Consider the following 23,941-nt stretch of genomic DNA (forward strand, 5'->3'; position numbering starts at 1 on the left):
CGATACAATTTATTATTGAATTCTTTGCAATATCTTCTGATTGTTGTTCATCTTTTTTCCTATATCCATTCAATCTAATCTATTTTTATCTATATGTAAACTGCTCCAGCAAAAATTGCAGGTCTATGATCTGATCTACCTTCAAGTTGTCTCATACTGAGGATTAAAATTGAAATACAATATATCATCAGTTTAAGCTTTTCATACCAGTTGACTAAATGTATCAACTTACCCAGCATCATCAATAGTACCATAATGTAAACATCTAACTTCACCTTTTCTCCATTTTTTTTCTATTTTATCTGGATTATCAATACTTATTAAAATATCATTTTGATTGTTGTTTTGTGATGTTGAACGATGTAACCAACTTGGTAAATCTTTTAAAAATCTTAAAAAAGTATTTTTATCTGTTTCTCTACCAATATGATGATGATCTACACCTAAACCTGTATTTTGTTGAGTTCCAGATGTTGTGGTTGAAGTTTCAATTGGATTTGTTGACGTATGTATTGTATTTATTCTTTGTATAGGATTACTTGTACTTAACAATGTTGATGAAGAAGATCTTGATGTTGAATTGGAAGTTGAGTTATCAGTGATTTTGATTGATTGTTTAGGATTGTTATTATCATTGTTATTTGAGCTATGTGGGGTGTGCGATATAGTTTTAATCCTTCTGTCATGATCGAATATTCTCAAAGAAGAATGCTTCTTATCTGGATTTGAGGAATTCTCGCTATGAATCGAGACGTCAATATTTGGGTTCCGACCTTGCATTGAAGCATCCCCGCTATTAGATCCAAGTATACCATCACTCATTCTACCTTTCTTGATAGGTTCTTTTGTCTTAGCTGTAGATATTTCGATTCCAATAGAATCCGAATTACTTCTAGGCCTTTCACCTGTCGACTTTGGTTTTAACCTATCTAGCGTCGGTGATATAGGTGTACTAGGTTGTTTTGCAGGTGAATTAGGACTTGACATAGTCTGTAACGGCGATTGAAATTGTTGCGATTGCTGAGAAATAGTTTGCAAGGAAGGTAGATGACCTGAAGCTGAACGTGGTCTATCAAGTAATGGAGGTCTAATCTGTCCAGGTGCAGAGCCTGATTTGATCATTCCAATACCTAATGAAGGTGTTAATCTAGATGGACTTCTCGAGGATGGTGCAGAGTTATTTACTAGATAATGATGTTGTTGATTTCTTTCTTTTGTAGGTGAAGATGAATTTGATCGCAAGGGAGATGCTTTTCTAGGTGAAGGAATTAATCCTTCTTCGCGAACGTAGGAAGGATTCAAAGGTGATAATGTTGGTGAATCAGGCGGTGAAGCTACAAAAGAAGTTTCAACTGAATGTGAATTTGAAGTATAATTGTATTCATTTCCTCTCGGCGGTGTAGAATTACCGGTACCATCGGGTGAAGCTGAATTGCGTATACGTAGATTCAATCGATCCGTTGGTCCTGGATCCATAGATGATGTGCGACCCATTTGAAGTTTAAGATGTCCACCAAGATTGGAAAATACATTTGAAAGTCGATGAAATGGTGTATGCGAGTCGATCTGAAGGTCTACAGTAGGGGAAGGAGAAGGTTCATCTTCGGGATCAGGTATGATATGCGCTTTCCATAGAACTCGATCGCACTATACGACCAAAATACGTGATTAGCGATTCTCTGTATGGATTTGCTACGATCGATTCTCAACTGAGATGGCTTAGCGAAGTTAGACTACTTACCCAACTCGGTACCCTTTGCTTTTTCGACGTATCGTAGACACCTTCTCTCCTATCGGTTACATCGACCGTTTCTTCTTCATCTTCATCATCACCATTAGTTGCCCTAACTGATTTATTCGACATTGTCCTTTTCATTAGACTCAATCTTCTCGTAAAAGGCTGTGGACGATCTGGATTCTGATCTGTTGGCGGTGAAGATGAGTGTGTGCTTCGTGCTCCTTTCGGGCCATCAGGCGGTGGACCTAAAGAAGGATGTTCGTTTGATCCAACAAACCTTGAAGAAGTAGATACTCTTCTATTCCCTCTATCGGACTCTGTTGGTGTAGAAGGTCCGTCTTCATCTCGATCAGTCTCATCATCCGGTTGAGAAATATAACTTGATATTGAAGTTCTTCTTGAATCATTATTATTAAAGGCTTCCGAATCTTTCCTACTTCTAATTGAATTCCTTCTTCTTACACTAGCCTTCCTACCTATTCCTCTTCCTATTCCTTTTCTACGTGGAGAAGGGGTAAGTATGCCATCCATCTTAACTAATCCTAATAGATGTCTCGTTTTCTCTTTCAACGCAACGTCAAAAGGTCGATGTTGATTTTTGTAAGTCATAGGCATATCATATGAATCATCGTCAATATCCGTTCCAGCTCCAGATGTATACCGACTCGAATCAAATGATCTTCTGGATAAGTCGCCCTCGGTCATTTCATCGTCACTACCTCCCGGTCGTCCAGCTTGATGATGGGTGAAAGGTGTATCTGGATCACCGTCATCTACCTCTACCTCCTCGATTGCGTCTCCTTCGGGGACGTAGGATAAGTTCTTTGACACATTCGCGCTGCTGCTCATCTCGAATGATGCGACTGATGCTGAAGACTTGCGTCGCCTCATCGTCTTCCGTACTTCTCTGTTGGTAGCACGTACACTCTTCCATACCTAGGTATGATTTATCGGTCAGCCGCAGCGCGATCGTAATAGTAAGCATTACTCACATCGTATTTAAAGGTGCAAGGGAAATCAATTGGACCTTCTTCAAAACCAGGAAACGGGTTAAGGCTACTATTCTGCATCACATTTTTCAGTTGATCCCACATGAGCAGTTCCGAGTATTCTATTTGACAGTTAAAAGAGATTAGCTGTATGCGCATTGGATAGCGGTGAAAGGCAGCTCACTTTTCTGTTCGATAAGCCAATCCGCATGGAGCCGAGAAAGCTCGATTCGGAAGTTGACTACAAGTGTGCTAAATTAGCTAATGGTCAAGAGTGCAAACTGAGCACGACTTACGATCTCCGCACCAGAAGACAGTATCAAAGCGATCCGTTATATCTAATAAAGTATTGTTAGCAATTTGAGGCCTTGTCGATTCAGAGTGATTTATCTTACCTTCTGCAGCAGCTCTAGGATCTTCTTTTGGCAAAAAGCAATCGAGCCTTAGTTCTGACTTGATTTTCGCTATATTTGACAACCTAGCATGCATGCGTCCAGTATGTGCTGCAAGATGGGAGTTGACGAAGAGGAATCGGTGATCGGCAAGTTTCAGACTTATCCCGCTGTAACATGCCGTGTCAATTGCTTATAACTTTGAGTGGCCCAGAAACAACTCACATTCCACCTTTGTTCCCTACCCTACCACCTGCTAGACCAGCGGTTACCAAATCCTTATCCATTCCTATAAACGATATTAGCTTTGAATTATGATGATGAAATTCATTTAGTAAGCGGTAATTTGACAATTTACTTACCCTGTATAAGATGTTCACAGCCTTTATAAACATAAACACTGAGATACATTCCTAATAACCTCTCTTTCACCACATGAACATAACTTCCGTTTCCTTGATTAGTTGCGTTAATCTCATCATTTGGTATGACTATCTCTGGCCTTTCCATCTTCCATCTAGGATCAGGGGGAGAAGACGTCAAGTCATTCTCTCGCTTGCTATGACCATCCTGAGAATTTTTCATCAGTATGTAAGATTCATCTGGATCGCTGACAGAGGAAGATGCGTCTGTCGAAGAATCAAATGATGATCTAGATCTAGCTAAAGGTGAAGGCGATAAAGCTAAAGTGGTGGAACCTAATATTGACGATGGTATCGGCGGAGCTCTAGGTGGGATAGTTATAGGTGTTGTTACAGGTGTTATTGGTGCAGAAGCTGATCTAAGTAATGTAGGTGGAGCAGGGAATGCTGAAGGTGGTGGATGTGGTAGAAAAGGTGTATCTCTGGGAACAGGAGAAGCGGAATTGTAAGATGTTGGAATAGGTTCGGATGTACGTGCATTGACTCCGCAAAAGTAATCTGGGTAGATTCAGAATAAGTTATCAGTAAATTGGCAAGAATAGATGATATATGAAAATATAACTCACCATCAAGCATTTGACTCCAGCCTTTAGCAGCAGCTTGATTCCGATGTAAGAAAGGCGTATGGGGGGTCATTGGTGAATTTGCTCTAGATCGCTGATCCGACGAATCTTTCGGTGTCTCGTCATCACTTGAATCAACTTGATCTGCAGATCTTGATCCTGTATCGTCCCTATCTACAATATTCAAAGCATCTTTGATAAGTTTTAAATCAGGTTTTTCTTTTTCTTTAATTTTGCTTTCAATTTCTTTATCTTCTTGTACACCTTCTATCACAGCTTTTTCCTTTTCCTTTTCTTTTTCCTCTTCCTTTTCCTTTTTCTCCTCTTTAGCTTTTCGATGTCTTATAGTCACTCCTTTGACTAAACCTCCACCTAATCCTCTTGGTGCACCACTTAGTGTTGGGCATTCTTGACCTGCTACAACAACTATATGATATGGATGAACATTTTCGACAGGAAGTTTCGGTAAATTTTCTGTTTGAGGTTCAGGTTGATAAGTTGGTATCTGTCCAAATAGTACTGAAAGATCACCTTTCGGCTACAAAATCAGATTTGTTAGTAGCTCATTATGATAAAAGGAAACAGCAAGTATAAGAGCTGAAGCAACTCACCAAAGCATCGCCCATATTCCATGTAACCATTAAAACCTTTATAGCTTCTCTTTGTGTTTTCTTCGGTGGTAAAGTCATAATATGAGCTGTGCCTTTATTCTTTCCATCATAATCCAGTGGATATGTTTTTGACTTGATGAAATCTTCACCACCTATCAAATTAGCTGCTGTGCTGGTATTATCATCAATTTCTGTTGGGAATTGAACATGGACATGGGGTATATTGTCTTTTGAATGTGATCTTGATCTGGACCTTGATATCGAGTATCTTGGTGAAGATGGTCCAGCTTCACTCTGTTGTTGCTGTATCTCTTCCTCATTATTATTCTGTGAAGGGGTGAATAATGCATGTAATCGATTTCTAACCCTTGATGATGTTTCTATGTTATCTTGATCATCTGTTTCACGATTCCGTCTCAATAAATGAAATCTACCAGGCATTGTCGGATGTATGGACAGTACCAGTATATTTAGGGGTGAGCGGACAGTGTGGTTCTGGTGATGATGATGATATAAGATATATGTTATCAGTAATCTCGTATACATGCATTGATAGGTGTTGATCCGCAAAGGTCTGTCTATACATTGGACAAGGCATGTACTTACTATACAAGTAATGCACAGAATAGTAGAAAGAGGAAGCCCCTCTATCTTTTCCAGCCATGGACGAGAATAAAACACTTTGTTTACTATTTATCACACACAATCAATATAGATTAAGCTACTTGTTTCCTTTCTTTCCTTTGATCCACTTCTTGAACTATATTTAGTGATTTACGGTCAAAGCTGTATTTATATCATGATTACTATTATTATTTTGCTCGTGTTTGTACGTTGAGACTATATATATGTTGATCAAGTTACTAGCATTATGGCGAAGCATATATTGAAAACAAAGGTAGGATAAGGTTAAATATGTGAAACTTGATTGATGATTTGTTTTGACATAGCCCAGAAGTATTGAGTTATTTTTGGGTACAAAGTATATATGATTCCGGATGGCAACTGGTTACGTAAATCTAGCTTTATATAAACATTATGCATTCAATATATATTATATATATATATAATATGGATATAGCAGAGTTCTTCTTCACAATCAATTATGGTATCTAAACGGTTCGCCTACATTCCAGTGGAATGGAAGATATCGGAAAGGTTGTCGATACATTTTTGAGTTGGCAGACATTAAATGTTGTTGTTATTTTTATTGTTAATTACAACTCTCATTAGGCGTTTTCCTGTTTTACACCAGTTCTATGTTCTACATCTTGGACCTCATCCTCAGCACCGTTTCCAGCTAAGTCCATTCCCTCAATATTGTCACCAATCTTCTTTATATCAGCTTGAGCCCGAGTCAACTGTATGGCTTGCTGTTGAGTTTGAATTTCAATCCTACTGATTTTGCCGTCATCACGATCAACTTTGGCATCTAACCTATCTACTTTTGCATCGAGTCTTTCTACCAAACGTTGGCTTGAATGAAATTGGTCGGACCGTAGTAGTAGTAGAAGAAGAGGAAGAATAAACCAATTTATTTCTTTTTTCAGCTTGTTTTTGGGTTATATCCCATGGAGTTTCTTTTTTGAGCAAACCCTCTACCGCCTGTCGAAATTGAATTACTATTTGATGGTGTGAGGGTTGACCATTCACTTTCAAACATGGGTTGTAGGGGTTGTTCCTTTCCTAGGAGATGATACGGGTAATAAGAACGAAGGGACATTTGAGGTACTATTATGATCAGATAGTAGGATATGGCGTAAGCGTCAGCTTTATTTTTGAGGAGTATAGGACAAATAATGGGTCGAAGAGAAAACGTCTGAAGAGGTGAAGAAGGTTGGCTTTGAGTTTTAGTTAAATCACTATTGTAATAGATCTATCAGATTGAACATAGTTGGGAAATTGTGCGAACATTATCATTATAATTATCTAATTTATTAAAGATCAAAATGATAAACTCTCTCCGGACGTAACCCTCCAGCTTCCCGTTCTTCCTTGGCAATTCGAACTTCATACATTTTGATAATCTGAATCGAGCATCCCCGCTAAGCGGCAAAAGGTGCAATTTTTCGACTATCCATTCTCTTCATATTTATTGATTCCGGTGATTCCACTTCGTTCTCACCTCTCTCGTCATTTGGCGATATTGATGGCTTTTCAACATGTTGCCCTTGTGATTTGGTGTGTTGACGACTTGTTTGAGTGACTAGAAACCAGGAAAAGATAACTGCAACCATGGAAGCTACAGTGAAGGGTTGCAATATCCATACACCGTGCTAAAGGACGGTCAAGATTCTCAATATCAGCTTATCGCTTCGATTACTGGCTGGATGACAGGAAATGGTGGAACACACACTTTTTCCGATATAGCACCAGCCATGCTACAGTGTATCCGTTGCTCATCAGTTTCCGGTTGCCCTAGGTTGTTTGTGTTTGTAACTCACAAAGGCATTATAGCACTTCCAGCTTGACCCATACTTGCTACCCACCCAATTGTACCACCTTGTAATTCTCCAGGTAGATTCTCAACCACAGCATTCATCACTATTGGGTACATGGGACCTAGGAATATACCCATAATCGAAAAACAGATTGCATTACCAATTATACTGTGGGTGAACCAGATAACGATCGATAATAGAAGCATTAAACCCGAGCTATATATGTATGTACATTTAGCGCTCTTGATCTTGCCAACGGTAGAATTGCGTTAGTCTCAATATCGATATAATCTACTCACTAGGCATAAGTGGAATAATAGTTTCCAAACTTTCTAGTCACAGGTATCAAGACAACTCTTCCAATAACTAGACCTGAATTCAGGCCGGTGTGATAGTCAGTATAGCTCGAGGCAAAGAGGTTGTGAAAGCCTTACCCCCAAAGTAACCTGAAGATACATAACCCGCATTATCGTTGCCACCTCGTTCGTCTATGAGGAAGGATGTCTATCGCAGTGTCAGTTCAATTATGCACTTTTCGTCTCATTGATATATACTACTTACAGCCCACCCCCCAATTGTGACTTCTATACCGACCTATCAAGACCATCGCGAAAATATGATCAGCTCTTTATGTCATCTTTGTATATAGATTGAGCAGCTCACGTAAAGCAGCAAGAAGAGAGCCATATAATGTACGACAGGCGTTGTCAATATTTGTTTCAGTTTACCCCCACTCGCACTCGCACCACCTTCATGATTGGGATCGACTTGTCTCGATGTCCCCTCCTTATCGATTCTCGTCTCTGTTTGTCTTCTACCAACGATCTGTTCATCCGTTCTTAACCTAAAGACGACAACCAATGCTAAGACAGTAGCTAAGGCTAGACCTTCGGAGACGGCGAAATACAGATATACCCTCGACGGTACATGTTGAACGAATGCTGTTGATACGAATGGTGATATTGTTGCACCGAATCCACACACGGCGTGCATGAGGAACATTTTGGTAGAGCTGTTCTCCAGTCTTGTTGTAAGGGAGTTTACTTGAGCATCCTGTAAGAGGTAGCGATCAGTCAGCTCTCGTCAAACCACAAGGACCGCATTAGATCCTGTATCTCAATAAACATAATGTGAGAATGTGAGAAGCACAACCACGTACTTGTAGACCTATTCCAAAGCCATTGAGCGCATATGCGATGACGAACAAGGGGAAAGGGCAACCCCAACAAATCAAACTATATGCTAAAACTTGCATTGAGGCACCAAGAACAGCAACTATGCCGAATCCAAAAGCATCGGAGATAAAAACATTCGTTATACCTGATACCATGAATCCTACAAAGTTTGCCAACCATATTGTGGAGACTGTGTGCGATAGAATGGTCAATACGATATTCCTGTGGACAAGTGAAGCCAAGTATCAACTCACTGACAAGATGATTCACCTGAACAAGGTTAACTCTCGTCAGCTCTGACTCAAGGACTTTCTGAAGAGGACTAAACAGAGTCAACTCACGTTGTAATAAGTTTGTAAAGAAGGTAGTAAGGGTCCTTGACTTGCATCATTCCAACCTGCCAGAAACATAACCAGGAATAGAACCGCTCTATACGAGTATTAGAATTGATCAGTCGATATATATTGCTGGTCGCGAGACGTACATAAGTCTCTGGGCGGAAAGCTGAAAGCTGAAATGAAAACTCACAGCATGCATGATGCTAATCTGTTTGAGGGTAGAACCTTTTCTTTCCTCAAAAACTTGAAAACATAATGGCTTTTTTGTTGAACCTCCTTCGCATTAGATACACGATTTTCCTCTTCTTCCTTATGAATCATTTTTGCTCCGGTAGCTACTGTGGGCTCGATGGGTTCGTGAGCCTCATAGTCCTGTAAAACGCATTCGGAATGTGTTGCCGTAGTCATGAAGGTAAAAGACGCAATTTATAGTGAAAGTTGTGAATAATATTTGTGCGTGATTGCTTTCCTTGTAAACCTGTTTGGTGTACTGTTAAAAGCGTGATTAGTCCATTTGGGCTTGAAGACGGGGTGACATGGTGACATGGAGCAACACTGTTTCTTATAATCTTCATACTGGGGCACTCGCTGATGGGATGTAATTTACGACTCAACCTAAGACCAGTTGAAGCTGAACTTGCTTGATTCGATGAACGGATGATGTGTGTATTATGTTGAATACAAAGCTAGTACGTGATACGATGATTACCAAGATAGATAGGTATAATGTCATATCGGAGAAGGATATCCCCATGCTCGCCGACAGCTAATTATTTAGTTGAAAAGCAACAAAAGAGAAGAAAGAAAAATACTTCAACTTATCAATCGCGTTTCATAATTTTGGTTGTTGTTATTTACCCTTGTCATTTTACCCTAATCAGAACCATCATCATCAAAAAAGCACAAGCACAAGCACAAGCGTACTTTGTATAGTCAGATGATGGGAAATCCGGGGTAAATAATCGTAATGATCTCTACGAATTGATTGTTAGTCAGGCAATCAGGTTGGTAAAAAAATCGTAACGACATTACGATTACGGGGAATTAGACAGAGAGATAACTTCCATATGAGTTAGTTACGCTTCGACGTTGTTTGGAAGCAACCTTAGTTCATTATATTCTACCATTGTAGGCTACAAGGGCTCTCAGTAATTTATATCAGCGCAATCAAGAGCAATCGTTAGCCAGCGCAAGCATATCCTATACATACATACTGTCACTTCAGTCAAGATAAAGAAGATGGAAGCAAGGACTATAAATCCTTTACATTTAACGTCATTTACGATCTTATCACCTACGAATTCACCTTTATACGTACATTCATTTACCGGACCTCAAGATGAATTGAGGCATTATCATTTAAGTCATGCTGCTGTTGATGTTATAGAAGAGAGAAGTATGTTTTGGCTAGTCTTATCATTACGTTCTATGTCTATCGGACAAACGTGTTATTCAAGAAATATTGATGCTGAACTCTGCATAAATCACATTATTAGTTGTCATGACTTCAACACCGAATAAACCTGCGGAATCGTATTTAGGTTTATTATTCTGTATGGAAGATATGGCATTGTGAGTCGATCCCGAATTTGTATGGGATATGAACAATTCTTCATATTTCAGAGCTAACTGCAAATACAATTCTTGATCCTAGTTACGGTTTTCAGACTACAACGAAATTAAGAATGGTCTTATCAATAGCTCTAGTAGATGCCATGGTAAAAGATGCTGATATTGTAGCAGTAAGTAGTAATTTCTTAAGTATTCCATCAAAGTAGAATAAACTGTCTTAGTGTTCTAATGTTTTTATATTGTGTTTTTCTTTTCCCCCTTTGATTAGATATTCAGATCAATACATAACTTGTTATTAACAATTTCAACTAATCCATTTTTATCATTACCTTCAACATTTCATGCTAAACAGTCAATAGAACATGTCGAGAATCAACAACCAGTAATCAGTAACAATGATGAAAGGATAAATAATAGTAAAATACCTGAATCTAGAATGTTTGCATTTGGTCCAGAAGATATTAAGAATGATTGGTTAAAGAATAGTCAGAAGTTCAATAAAGGTATTGAAAGGATTGGTGAGATGTTGAATGGTAGAGCTTAAGTCTACTGATAGGTATAATTATAATAGATGGCAAAGAAAAGGAGATTGTAATTATAGACAAGACCGTAGGTCACCCTTTCAACAAATTAACAGTATGACGTTTTTAAGCTGATATTACAAAATGTGAGACAGGTTGTATTTCTGATCAAACATATCATGCATACCATACCCATTTGTACATGCGCTTATTGGTCATGTTTGTATCACATACACAATTCACTCCTGCTCTACATGTTTGGTCATTGACAAATCACTTCCAGCTCTTGATTGACTATCACCTGGGATGTGATCACGTCGATCATAACCCTTCTGCCAAAATAGCCTTCAAGGTTTTCTTGGTAGATAGGAATATATATTCATGACCTAGAATACCTATATATCGCCCTTCATTGACATCACGTTTACTAGAGTTTGATAGTCGTTATGACAGATACGGGGTGAACATGTCTTTCATTTCGTACCTTCCTTCTTTTTTGTGAATTGGATGCTATTTTGTCGATCTTGATGTATTCACATATCTCATATTGAATGAATTGCTATAATCCGACTCTTGTCGTTATGCTGCATCTTTCGTCTACCTAAGTATTCAAGCATTTCACATAACCTTTCTTAACCAACCGATGATCTCATTACCTAGTTCTCTCCATTTTTCTTCTTCCCATGCATGACCTAAAGCTCCTTCGGCACCATCAAGAGATTCATATCGATGTCCAACCAAAGACAAAGCCAATGAATCAAGGAAAGATTGTTTTTCTGATGTAGATTCGGTTGTTTCATGTAAGGTCGGTGTCAAATGAAGAGTAAGTGCAGTGATTACTGCATGTCGAGCTGATAGAGAGGCGGACTGCAATAAGGAAGAATGAGGATTGTCAGCCTGTTTATGATACATACATACCTGATTCTGATCCTAGCGAGGTATGGTTGAAGGGACACTTACGATGCTTCCGAAAGATAATTCACCTTCTAATGAATTAGTGAATTCTGGAGTTTGTCCATATTGCCATTCCCAAGATTTCAATTCTTCTACACCTTTCCAAACTTTGGGTTCTTTGATCCAATCAGAGTTTACTTCTCTAGTCTCCATCTTCTTGTCAGATTGGTTAGCATAGATCTTGGAGAATTCTGATGTGACTGCGTGAACGAAATCATCATGATGTATCGCTTTCTGAGTTGTGGACGGTAAATAATGGTTTAATGTCGTTACTGGTGATCTATGTGATAGAATCGATTTCGTTTCCATGTTTGGCTGGGTACACGTTGGCTGTATTAGCTGTTGAAAAGGCATTCAAACCTCAGTCATAAAACAGCTACTCACTGAGCTTGATTTCAATGATTTACCTAACTCGCTCAGAGAAGAAGATATTAACATAGTTCCATGATGATAAGCTCGATGTTGAATGATCTTGTAAGCTGAGCCTGAGACGTAAGATCATCAATACACCAATATTAGCTATGTCGGGTCGCATAATTGGTACGAAAGAGAACTACTCATCTTGAGCTCTTTCTCTCCATCTTTGATTATTACATCATTCCTCTCATTGACTGTACATTCTTTGATACCCAACCTTTCCCTTATTGCTTTAGATACCACTTCAGCGCCGTGAGATCGAGTAAATAGTAATCTTGGTAATATAATTGAAAAATTCGTATTCCCCATATCCTGAAAGGGGGGTAGATTTAGCTGCAGCATCAACGTTGGGGATAGAGCTAGCTAACATGAAAAACAGTTCCTCCACCTGATCTACGTCTTACTAAGGGTATACCTGCTTCTCTCAATTTATGTGGTGTAGTTTCTTTCCATGGGTTCTACGGAAGGCAGTCAGCGTCCGTTCCATATTGATGACCTCAAGGTTGCAAAAAAAGCTGTTTACCTGATTACGACCGATCACTACACAAGGGAAGTTTCGGTAAAGGAAGAGTACAGGTTGATTATGTGGTGTGTTTCTTAGCAACCTGTATGCGGATATTAGCTGACATGAGGAAAACAACGTTAATTCAGCTCACCAATCCTCATATGAAAGATTGAACCATGGATCATGACTTTCCGATATATACGTGACTGGCTATAATATGCAGCAATCAATTCAGCTATCAAAGATCCAATAAATTCATAGCTGAAATCACTGACGGCACTCAGTACTATACTATCAGTCGCAGCTGTTTGAGGTTGAGCAGCTTTCTGTTCTTTCCTCGAAAGGGATGTTGAGAATGGTCTGAAAGCATGTGACTCGCAAAGAACTGAAGCTGCAAATCTTGATGAACAAGGTCGTAGGATAGCTTGAGGCAGCATGATTACCATGATCTACTTTTGAAGTTTCTGAGTAGTGAATATACCTGTATAACTATGAGAGTAGGATATGGCGAAGAAGAAGAAGAAGGAAAGGTAGGTAATTCCTTCTGGTGGTCTAGTGACATCCAATTTGATGTATTTCTCTGCTGAGGTCATGTTAACGGGATCAGATTTTAGGCACATGATGTTTGACGCGTCTGTGCGTTTGTAAGCTAAGTGTATTGTATGTGGTCAAGTACGTAGGGTAATGTTTTCATCTCGCGTTTTGAGTGGAATTTAACAGTTGCCTTTAACCTTTCTTTATTTACCTATCATCTTCCTCAGATTTGATCAGACAACTGAACACATAATCACCAAACATCTATAGCATATCGTCTACCAGATCAGCCCCTCATAACTCAGCTCGGATTTGAACAGTTATTTTGATAAATCAGAAACAAGATGAATCGACGCGGTCATTTATCAACAAAAGTACCTCAGGTTAAACTTCGTCCAGCACCTGCAGGTCCATCTTCTAGGATACAAAGAGAGGCTTCACCAATAAATAAAATTGATGAAGAGATTATGAGAAGAGCATTGGCCGATCCAGAAGGTAAGCTGGAAAGTAAACTTGAACTCGATATACGCTAGCTTACCCATTTATACATATATTGATCCCTTATTTGAAACCGGATAGACGAAGAGAGTTCAACAGCAGCACTAAGGAGGAATTCGAAACCTTGGAAAGGGATAACGATAACGTTTACGGGGGTAGAAAACAAGGTGAGAGCAGTTATCTATGCACTCAGGATGCCCAGTTAAGTAGCTGACCCTTCTCAATCAGCCCGCTTTAACCGTTCTGGCGAAAGAACTCGGTGCAGTCGTCGAAAATGCATTGACGATACATGTAACGCATGTTGTAGCGGTAGGGCATGATTCAGCAAAGTATCTTGTAAGCTTTAGCTAGAGTATTGGATCGCGAAAGCCATAGCTAACTCGATCATACAGTACGCTGTTGAACATCGTTTACCTGTCATGACACCATCGTGGATTGAAGCCGCCCATTCACAGTGGATACATGGAGATGAAGTGGACACCGCAGCTGATCAAGAAGTTCATCGATTATTACCTTTTTCAGGGCTAAAGATTGCTATGTCAGGTATAGAACCTCGTACGTATGATGTTGTTGTTGTTGGTAAAACCAAAGTTTAGCTAACCTGAAATTGCGGGATGTGTGATTTCTAGTTGATCGACGTAAACAACTAATAAAATATATTAATCAATATGGAGGAGAATATTCAAAAGATTTAGATAGAACATGTACACATTTAATTTCATCAAAACCAACAAATGAAAAAAGACCTTCAGAGAAGATAAAATGGGCTTTGAGAGAATTAGCAGAATTAGAAGCTAAAAGAAGAAAAGGTATAAAAACAAATGATGAAGATGAAATGAAAATTATTTATGAAGAATGGATTTGGGATTGTGTAGCTTATAATGGTAGATGGAAAGAAGATTGGTATGATGCTAAAAAACCTAGAAGAGGTGGTAAAGTTATACCTGGTGAGTCTGAGAATAAACCGCCTTCACGCTCCCTGTAACCATAACTCATTTCTATTTAGTCAGTGATTCATGCTGATATATCATGATGTTGTATATAGAGGATGTAATCAACGGGAGGGTCAACTTGCCCACAGAGAAGAAGGCTTCAGCAGATGCAACTGCACCAGGCGCAGATGCAGTAGATAATAATGAACCTGCAGTTTTGAGGAAACGTAAGAGGGAATCGATGAGCACATTAGTAACGGAATTAGTTTCAACTACAGGTGTAAAGCCTAAGAGGGAATCTTCAATCAGCAAACAATCAGTTTCACCACATATTGCAAATACAACAACGTCAAACAATGAACCAGTGAAAAGCGATATAGATCGTAAACCTTCTTTGTTACATGTATCGAGATCAACTTCATTCGCTACGAATCCCGTTAAAAATACATGCGACTCCGAAAGAACTTCCTCTATACCTCCTACCGCTCAACATCCAACCGAAACACCCAAAATAGAAGTAAAAGATGAGGAAGGAACCAACCCTGCTGGAAGTAACGAGGAACCGAAGAAATTCTTCGAAGGTTTCAAATTTAGTCATGTGATTGAAGAACAATGTGATGGTCTTGAAAATGCTATACGCCAGCATGGTGGAATTCTAGTCTCAGATGAAAAAAGGAGGCAAGGGGAGAAAGTGGATTACATTATTGTTAGATTGTAAGCCCTGATTAATACTCTCCCGGCCTTATCATGACGCTTCAGGGAGAAGCTGATCTGTAACTATAGATGCTCGGATATACGTCCAAAGCTTAGCGATACAGATGAGGGGACGATAGTCGTTACAGAATGCTGGGTTGAGGGTTGTTGCTTCGAGGAAGTAATGCTCTCACCCGATAAGCATATTGTGTTTAGACCGTTGCCTGGGAATATGCCTATACCTGGTGAGTTCCAAGAGTAATCGTTATGACAAAGAATTCGGTATTGACGATATGGACCTTAAGGCTCTGCCACTCTGAATGTGCACCTGTCTGGATTTTCGGCTGAAAACAACGTTTATATGAGGCGATTACTAAGGGCGATAGGTAAGTCAAAAATTTCGCTGACCGCTATGTAGGAAACCCACTAATTTTTCTTGTACAGGGGGCACACTTTCGATAAAGCTGAATCGTCAAACTAGTCATCTCATTACGGTAGCAACAACCGGTCAGAAAGTAGAAAAAGCTAGAGAATGGGGAGTAAAGGTGATGAAAGAGTCATGGTTGGTGGCTATGGGTCGATCTGGCCAGATAGAACCGGAAGAAGAGCATGCACTTGTAGCGGGTCCTCCTGGTACGTTGACTAATTCTCCTTCATTCAGGCCGGTGATAGCTGACCTATATTATAGCTGTAGCAGCGAGAGCCATAGGAAAGACGAGCGATCTAACTGCGAATTTATCGATCCTGTCTGATTTACCTGATAATTCAGATTTCGCTTTACGACCATCATCTTCCAGTAGACCTACTTCTCAAGTCGCACCTCCTATTTCACCTTCACGTATACTTAAACCATCACCTACCCATATTGATGATCCTGAAAATAATACCTCAACGTCATCATTGGGAATACTGAACGGAAGTCGAAGCAATTTACATAAAATGGATACGACTACAAGTATACAAAATGCATTATCACCACCTAAACCTCAAACTGAAAGATTATTAAATTCTGCTCAACCATTCTCTATACCTTCCCGACCTGTATCTACAATAACGAAAGGCGAAACCATTGACAACAGCGAAGATTACGAAAAAGAAAAAGATAAATTATCAAGATACGCTTCAGCACCGGCTCAACCTGAATCTTTGAGTAGACAACAAAATAAGAATACAAAAGACAGTTTGGGTGAAAAAGCTGCTTCAACAAGTAATTTAGTCATTGGTGCAGGGGCAGGAGGGGGAGGTGGAGGCAGTATGACTGAAGCTCTAAGGCAATTAGCTGAAAAAGATGGTAGTACACCTGGGAAAGGTAGAGTAGTTAGGAGAGCTAGACCAAGCGCGAGAATCAAAGTAAGTCTTGCCACTCCATCTGCTTTTTTCATGATTGTGTTGACGGCTATCCTTCTAGAATACTCGATCGCCTTTAAATAGTGTATCTCCAGCAGCATCTAAATTTTCAGCACCGCCTTCACCTCGACAGGATCCAGATATATCATATATGGGAGCTGATGGAACACCTATATTAGATGATGATATAAGTAGTATAAATGGAGATAATAATGGTATAGGTGAAGAAAGTGTCCAAGTCAGATACGTAGATGCTAATTCTGCAAAAGAAAGAAAGAAATTGATGGCTATGTTCGGAAATGGGAATGATGATGAATCTGCAGAAAGAGGTAGCGCGAAGAAGAGTAAGAGGAAGTAGTAGTTTCAGCTTGTCATATATCGTCAATTTCAGGTAAACCGTCGTAATGGTCTAATTGTGCTTGATGCTTGTTCTACTATACCAGTATTCTTGTCAAATTGACAAGAAGTGGTATCGAATGAAAATAATTGTTCAAGTCCAGGAGTTACGGAAATCTTACATAAGGCAGTACTGAACTTCGTTGCACTCTGCATTTTCAACTTGCTTCCTTCTTCTCCTCCTTTTCATAAACGCATTCGAATATGTCGTTCTTCATGGGTAGAATGTACAGTATTAACCGGTTAAAACAAGCTTAAAGACCCTTTTATACTTCTTCAGTGGCGTTTGAATCTTTATACCTTTTCAAGTAATGCAGCATGTACAGTGAATATCAAAAGACCTCGTTCTAGACTTGTTGAATACGCTAGTAGTCAAGTTGTAAACAAAGCCAATCGAATTTTGTTAGCTTCGTTCTCGCTCTCACATGAATGTGAATCCATAACGGCAATCTTGATTACTGAGATTTTCTCAGGGTTAACAAGGAGAGATAAGGAATTCAGGAAAGCATTATTTGCTTATCTGGCGTCATCAATCCCATTTTCATTGCCATTCTGATTTTCAAGCTTCAACGTGCTGCGAAATACATTCGTGTCACTGTACTTCCACGTAGCTTGTGTACACAGCTTGTAGCTCTACAACAGCATATCTATCCATAAGCCAGATGATTTTGATATTTCGATACACCTACAGAGATACGTCCAAACAACTGCATGCTGTGTGATAAGAATTTCACTTTTTCTCATATCTCAGGGTAAAATAAGAATATTTTTATACAGGGTCTATGTGTAAATGCCGGCAATGATTAGTATGGGATGTAACCGTATCAACAAAAACAGAAAAAAAAAAGATATGACAACGTTTTTCGTTATGATGGTGTGAAAGTTTCTGATAGTAGATAGACTTCTGAATTGAAAGCTTATTTCCATATACCATCAACTTTGCCTTGTTTCATTTGTCTTTCTTTCTTTCCTTTTATATCTTGCATTTGATTCAATACTGACCAACTCATTCGTGTCCATCCAACTGCAACTCGATATCAACAACCGTGAGTAAGGTTTTTCACTTATCTTATCTATTCTGAAACGGCATGACCATGCAGAAGGAAGTAGATACGTTATGATCAGACCATCTATCACCTTGTTTTCTCATTTCGGCTTGGTACACATCTGCCACGTAAAAACTGCTCTTCCTTTCTCCTTCCCATATTCTTATGACTAGTCAATCAAAGACCTTGTTTTGTAAGATGATATAATCATGCCTTCTCGCATTTCTTGTGTTTCAATTTCATCCGTTTTGCGATGTTTGAGTGAACTGAATCATACTTACTATTCCTCTTTCTCTTGTCACACCTTTCGCAGTGGACTTTACAGCTATCGATCAATTTCTACGCACTATAACTTGAAACAAGCACAATGTCTGCTGCTACAGCTACTGCTCCCTCTACTAATGAAGTACCTAGTGAGTATATTTTTCCTTTCCTTGCCACCATAGCATCAAATCATCCAGCTAAGACAAATGATATAGACTTCAATATTATTGGCAAACTCGACAGTGTTCCAGTTGTACATGATTCCGTGACATATGCTCAGTAAGTCGAGATAGCTAAAATACAGCTTGTATTTAGTCTGCTAAATCGTGCTATTTAATATAGGCAAGTACTTCAATCAAATGAATACACCGCCAGGTTATACGCAACAGCTCTCGCCCTGGCTAATAGTAAGTCGAGCAATACACTCGTGATCGAAGTCAACAAGCTTATTCATATCTGGGACAGAATCATACGAAGTTGCTACCCCTGTTTTAGTTAGAACAAAGCCAATCTTAGAGTCTGCAGATGGTTTAGCAGTAGCGACGTACGTCAGCTTTGGAAAAATAGCTAAAGGACGAAGAGTGGCTGATTGTTTAATGAAACCAGATTCGATCGAGCTGAAGCCACTTTCCCTTGTAAGTTTGACCCATCTACACATCGTTTCGCAGAAGCTGATAACAAACTACCGAACGCAGACCCCTTCAAAACTCCTACCCAAGATTTGGTTGTTGTCAAACAAGCTAAAGGTATCTACGATGATGTGAGTGAATGATTTGCTGGTGTAGGTATCAAGGACAAACTGGTTTTGTATTCAAGCTAACTCTTGGATTCCTAAAGCGAGTTCACCCATATATTACCTCAGCTCAACCAGTTCTCTCTGATCTCATCAACAAAACTGCTCAAATCAATTCCGCCATCACTTCCCGAGCTGTGGCTACCGTTCACACCTCCCAAGATCTCGCTCACTCCCTTATTGAGCAATTGAAACACCTTGCTGAGCACGGTCAAGAACTTCCAGGTGCTTTGGTGCATGTAAGTCAGCTATATAGTTTCCGGTATGTGACTGTACAACAAGCTAATTGTGCTGTTTATCCCTTAGGGTGTTGGAAAGGTCACAGGGGAACTTAAGGAAATTGTATTCGCTAAGGATACTACCGTTCAAGATAAGTCCAACAAGCTGGCTGTTTATGTCAAGGTTAGCTCGCTATTTGGATTACAGTGTTTTAGGATGACAGCTAACTTCTGCTATCCTGCTTAGGACCATGCTAAGCCAGTAATCGAAGAGATTTATAATTATGTCAATGCTGCCAAGGTGAGTTAAATGTCTCAGTTCCTAGCTCATACATAGAATTTCGTGAAAAGCTGAAATGAATTCCCGCTTATGTACAGATCAAAGCTGAAGAAGAATCTCGAAAAGCCGGAGAAGCAGCCAACGGTACCGTTGAGAATGCTCCCACTCCTCCATCTTAGGGTGAATATCTGTATGAAACGGTCACTCACCATGGCTAGCTTCTCCCTTTCCTCTGGAACCCCATTTTTCTCCTCTATTTTCGTAGTGTATAGACTTTTTCATATTCAGCGATCCTTAGCTCCGGGTCGGCATTATATATATTAGGTATTTCTCCATTTGGTCGGTTAGATGTTCCCTTAAGAATGATATGTAAATTAGTTTATAGGTATAGATGCAACGTTTTCCTCCACTGTGTTGCTGACTCGTATCAGATTTCATACAATTACACCGATTATATACAACATTTATCTCCTATACAAGCTGTCATGTAGGGGTGGAAGTACAGATTTTCGCGAAGGGTTATGATCAACTTGAATACTTCCTTTGGGCTTTCAATTTAGCCATGGCCTTTTCGATTCTATCCTGTTTATCCCTTTCTTCTTTATTACTTGTATCGTTACTATTATTGCTTGAAGAAGATAATTCATCGATTTTTATAGGTAAAGAACCAGGTTGTCTTTTTCTGATTTCACCTTTTAACATTATACCTAAACCTTTTGCACCTTTACCTATAGTTTTGAAATTTGATACTGAAGGTAAAGGTGAAGAACAATATAATCTATATAAAGTTTTATGCCATCTTAATTGACCTGTTAGATGTGGTAATAATGCATATGAAGGGTTTTTGATCTATCATTGTAAATTGATGTAAGAATCAAATAGAAAAATCAGCAAAAATAAAAAATCACACTTAGATTTTCTTGAAAGTTTCATGTGATATGGAGGTTTTGAATTCATGTCAAACTTACAGGATGTGTTGTCATTGGATCTAAGATTATTGGACTACCAGGTTTAGGATTTGTAAAATGACATCTTTCTAAAACATCACGGAATTTCGGTATAGCATGTGTCATTAATGCTGTATGATAAGGACATCTACAAAACATCGGATATATGTGTTAGTTATTCAGATTTGTTTTATGATGGATGATTGAAATATCAACTCACGGCATAGATACATCCATGACGGGATTGGCTAAGTTTAGATGCTGTAACCTTTCTATTACTTGTAAGACTGCATGATGTGTACCCTGTCAAAGTGACGAAACGACGACTTTATTAGCTTTTCACATAATGAAATCATCGGAACAACATCCTCCTTCCCTGTATTCCCTTCTCTTCCCTTGCTCTCGACCCTCCTCCCGACTCGAATAATCCCTTCCCGACCTTATCCTCTCGTCCGCCGTTTGATTATATGATTGGTATGTTCTGATATGAAACTTCTCATCCAAAGCAAGAATGAAAACAAATCTACTTATACTCACAGTTACAGCCAAAATCTTACTACTATTAATTATACCTGCACTTGCCCATTCTTGTCTTGGACCAACTGTACCACCTGAACCTGTTAATTCATTTTCTTTCTGCCAATCTCTCTGTAAACTGTGAATTTCATCTAAAATCAATTGCATTGCTCTTCTTCTTTTTAATGGTGTTGATGTATTTACTGATAATTCTTCTGTTGCTCCTATTGAAGTTACAGGTGGAAATGGATCTTCTTCTGATGTCAAAGGAGGAGGAGGTGGTGGTGGTGGGACAAAATATGAAGGAGAAGATAATGAATGAAAATGTCTGGCTGATAATACTGTTGTCAAATGTGATCTTGGGTATGTATGTGGTGGTGAAGGTGGTAATGATGTATATATTCGCTATGAATAACGAGATATAATGTATTAGCCAATTACCGACCAAGTCATCGTTATGTACTTGACACAGTGATGGTATATATTTTGGAAACACTTACAGCTAACCTCACTCCTGTGCCCAAATCTAATCTCCCAGTAGCTACTAAAGCAGTTAAAGTCCCTATAAATCCGTGTCCAGCAAGATGTGTGGTACCTTCAGGTAATAAAGTTGGTGTACCGTTCTTTTCCTGTGCAGAAGCTAATATCGCTATTGATGATGATAGTATGAATGCGGCTGTTACATCTGGTCTCTTCATCAATTCTTCCTAAAATAGGGTATTGGACGAATCAGTATATCATGGTATGCCATATTGTCCCCAGAATTACTATACTCACTAAACTTCTACCTTCAACCCAACCTCTCATCCAACCTTTAACCTGCTTCAAACCGGCATCACCCATTCCTCTAGTTTCATATCCTATCGTAGCATCAGGTGATAGTAAAGCTTCTGAAGCTTCTTCCCATATCCTCAAAGATGATGGTGTAGGTGAAGTCGGCGTATGAGGGTATGATCCCTATCAATTCCAAATTAATTAGTCAAAAATAAGAATCTCATATCGGTCATTGTATTATGATTTTGATGATACCCAGATATACTTGAGACTTACCAAACCGGCGAACAATAAACAAGTTCCAGCTTGATTCGTTTCAGCTGATTTACCTCTTTTGAGCCATTGCACCCAATCTGTATTAGGTGAATTTGTTGAAGCGGATCTAGATGATGATCCAACTAGTGATTGTGAAAACTGACTTCCAGTCGACGATGAGGCATACGTTGATGTCACTCGAGGTATAGACGACGGTATACGCATGATTCCCTTTTTAACCAGCGATTTAGCCGTCTATACAGGTTGTTCTCTTAAAGGTGAATGACAATTTATATCGTTTTCTTATTGATTTTTTGTGAACTCGATTCTGCAAGACGTGATCTGCTTTTTGCGCAATGTGTGTCTGTGTCTTTCACAGTCTTTGATTATGTTTTGTTTTCGTTGTTGTTATTGTTGTTGTTGTTGCTGTTATTGTTATTCCAATGTATTGGAAATTGTTGACCACGCTTCAGAAATAATCTGAACTGAACTGCCGACCCGTGAGTTTCCGACTTTGATGAAAAGAGGTTGAATGAATGCAATGGATTGAATGATCCCGGAAAAGGGAGATAACGTATTAACCGATCACTTTTTATGTCATTCCTTCATCTATGGTACGGTCTTATTCGGTCATACATATGTAACTTGTTAAATGCAATCCCGTTTCTTTTACTTTGTATCATTCATTTTGTGTATTGCAAACAGTCAGACAACAGGATCGTTAATATACTCAAGAATATACAGTCAAAGTGAGAGCAACAAAGATACTAAGGAAGATGAGTCAAAATCTCATCCAATTCAAGGTGTATGTCGTTCATTCGTCGTTCTTTGGGGATGATTCTTGAATATATCGTGTGAGCGAAATAACTGATTTATCGATCGTAACGCTATACATTTAGGACTGGTGATGTTCAGGTACGCTATAACTCGTTGCCTTTGTTAGTTATCAGAGTGTACGCTGACTTCAAAATAATCTGTGAATTGACGATACAGGGAGTAAATTTCCGATCATACACTCAAAAAGAGTAAGTTGATTTCGCACAACGGAATTGTCATAAATATGATTCTAATGACGAGTTCCCCTATGTATAGAGCTCAGAAGCTGGGATTGAAAGGACATGTGTACAATCATGATGACTCAAGTGTTCAAGGCGTAGCTGTCGGTTCAGCAGAGCAAATTAAGCAATTGTAAGTTTAATAAATATGGAATTACCAACAAAAAAGAAAAAACATCATGAGAAATCTCAACGCTAATACATTATCAATTGTCGATATTTATAGCCAATCATTCTTATCAAAAGGTCCTTCAGCAGCTGATGTTCATAATGTTGAATTATTACAAAATGATCAAAATGCAAGTGAGGAAGACATCAAAAAGGCTTTAGGTGGTTCAACTGGCTTTGAAGTTAGACGGTAAACTGTCGGTTCGATATCCCACCATCTCGGTCAAAAGTCAGCAAAATAGTTCTCAATGTAGCATATGAAGCAAGGAAATTCAAACAATGAGAGGTATATGAGAATGTATCAATTCTACCGGAACATGTTCATACAAAGTGTGATTCTCATGGTAGACATTTTCACAGGAATCACCTAGCATTCCTTCTTCATACGACCTGGAAATCTCCCTTGTCCATTTCTCCGTAAATTGCCTGTCCCTCCCCCCTCTTTCCCCCATTCCTGCCGCTTTGACTTTGTCCGAATACAACATAGTGATCCCAGAAAGCACCTTATATGCGACCCTCCAATTCTGACCTATGAAGCGGCGGTCATTTCCAGTTATCTCTTGATTCTGGCGATGATTCCGTTTCCA

General features: G+C 39.1%; 9 protein-coding genes across 9 annotated transcripts; 4 read left to right on the top strand and 5 right to left on the bottom strand.

Moving 5' to 3' along the window:
* Positions 1-89: 89 nt before the first annotated feature.
* Positions 90-5,156, bottom strand: L201_000221 (uncharacterized protein; the record flags this gene model as incomplete). The annotated part of the gene is made up of 11 exons (XM_066216024.1): positions 90-156; positions 233-1,647; positions 1,742-2,674; positions 2,731-2,849; positions 2,912-2,968; positions 3,024-3,065; positions 3,123-3,289; positions 3,345-3,408; positions 3,482-4,039; positions 4,108-4,642; positions 4,716-5,156. 11 exons carry the CDS (start codon positions 5,154-5,156, stop codon positions 90-92), a joined length of 4,398 nt encoding a protein of 1,465 aa, XP_066072121.1.
* Positions 5,157-5,944: 788 nt separating this feature from the next.
* On the bottom strand, positions 5,945-6,438 carry L201_000222 (uncharacterized protein; the record flags this gene model as incomplete). Its single annotated transcript, XM_066216025.1, has 2 exons — positions 5,945-6,173; positions 6,311-6,438. The coding sequence occupies 2 exons, from the start codon at positions 6,436-6,438 to the stop codon at positions 5,945-5,947; spliced, it is 357 nt and encodes a 118-aa protein (XP_066072122.1).
* A 322-nt stretch (positions 6,439-6,760) lies between these two features.
* L201_000223 (uncharacterized protein) lies at positions 6,761-9,077 on the bottom strand (the record flags this gene model as incomplete). The annotated part of the gene is made up of 11 exons (XM_066216026.1): positions 6,761-6,991; positions 7,072-7,096; positions 7,160-7,372; positions 7,456-7,528; positions 7,591-7,660; positions 7,718-7,750; positions 7,820-8,209; positions 8,316-8,521; positions 8,586-8,601; positions 8,673-8,760; positions 8,860-9,077. The coding sequence occupies 11 exons, from the start codon at positions 9,075-9,077 to the stop codon at positions 6,761-6,763; spliced, it is 1,563 nt and encodes a 520-aa protein (XP_066072123.1).
* An 831-nt stretch (positions 9,078-9,908) lies between these two features.
* On the top strand, positions 9,909-10,785 carry L201_000224 (uncharacterized protein; the record flags this gene model as incomplete). The annotated part of the gene is made up of 4 exons (XM_066216027.1): positions 9,909-10,065; positions 10,166-10,241; positions 10,324-10,411; positions 10,510-10,785. 4 exons carry the CDS (start codon positions 9,909-9,911, stop codon positions 10,783-10,785), a joined length of 597 nt encoding a protein of 198 aa, XP_066072124.1.
* Positions 10,786-11,380: 595 nt separating this feature from the next.
* L201_000225 (uncharacterized protein) lies at positions 11,381-13,075 on the bottom strand (the record flags this gene model as incomplete). Its single annotated transcript, XM_066216028.1, has 8 exons — positions 11,381-11,629; positions 11,723-12,031; positions 12,101-12,201; positions 12,274-12,445; positions 12,502-12,591; positions 12,657-12,738; positions 12,790-12,848; positions 12,914-13,075. 8 exons carry the CDS (start codon positions 13,073-13,075, stop codon positions 11,381-11,383), a joined length of 1,224 nt encoding a protein of 407 aa, XP_066072125.1.
* A 441-nt stretch (positions 13,076-13,516) lies between these two features.
* On the top strand, positions 13,517-17,000 carry L201_000226 (uncharacterized protein; the record flags this gene model as incomplete). The annotated part of the gene is made up of 11 exons (XM_066216029.1): positions 13,517-13,667; positions 13,752-13,837; positions 13,899-14,006; positions 14,063-14,225; positions 14,300-14,617; positions 14,716-15,316; positions 15,386-15,540; positions 15,601-15,681; positions 15,740-15,928; positions 15,984-16,645; positions 16,704-17,000. The coding sequence occupies 11 exons, from the start codon at positions 13,517-13,519 to the stop codon at positions 16,998-17,000; spliced, it is 2,811 nt and encodes a 936-aa protein (XP_066072126.1).
* A 1,451-nt stretch (positions 17,001-18,451) lies between these two features.
* Positions 18,452-19,818, top strand: L201_000227 (uncharacterized protein; the record flags this gene model as incomplete). The annotated part of the gene is made up of 10 exons (XM_066216030.1): positions 18,452-18,497; positions 18,564-18,627; positions 18,691-18,755; positions 18,814-18,892; positions 18,955-18,983; positions 19,044-19,108; positions 19,186-19,380; positions 19,448-19,543; positions 19,607-19,660; positions 19,738-19,818. 10 exons carry the CDS (start codon positions 18,452-18,454, stop codon positions 19,816-19,818), a joined length of 774 nt encoding a protein of 257 aa, XP_066072127.1.
* Positions 19,819-20,164: 346 nt separating this feature from the next.
* L201_000228 (uncharacterized protein) lies at positions 20,165-22,356 on the bottom strand (the record flags this gene model as incomplete). The annotated part of the gene is made up of 7 exons (XM_066216031.1): positions 20,165-20,488; positions 20,608-20,734; positions 20,807-20,889; positions 21,124-21,507; positions 21,603-21,809; positions 21,880-22,059; positions 22,153-22,356. The coding sequence occupies 7 exons, from the start codon at positions 22,354-22,356 to the stop codon at positions 20,165-20,167; spliced, it is 1,509 nt and encodes a 502-aa protein (XP_066072128.1).
* A 551-nt stretch (positions 22,357-22,907) lies between these two features.
* Positions 22,908-23,548, top strand: L201_000229 (uncharacterized protein; the record flags this gene model as incomplete). Its single annotated transcript, XM_066216032.1, has 5 exons — positions 22,908-22,936; positions 23,031-23,046; positions 23,125-23,156; positions 23,224-23,319; positions 23,413-23,548. 5 exons carry the CDS (start codon positions 22,908-22,910, stop codon positions 23,546-23,548), a joined length of 309 nt encoding a protein of 102 aa, XP_066072129.1.
* Positions 23,549-23,941: the final 393 nt, after the last annotated feature.

Source organism: Kwoniella dendrophila, chromosome 1, assembly GCF_036810415.1.
Source record: "Kwoniella dendrophila CBS 6074 chromosome 1, complete sequence".
Classification (NCBI taxonomy): Eukaryota; Fungi; Basidiomycota; class Tremellomycetes; order Tremellales; family Cryptococcaceae; genus Kwoniella; species Kwoniella dendrophila.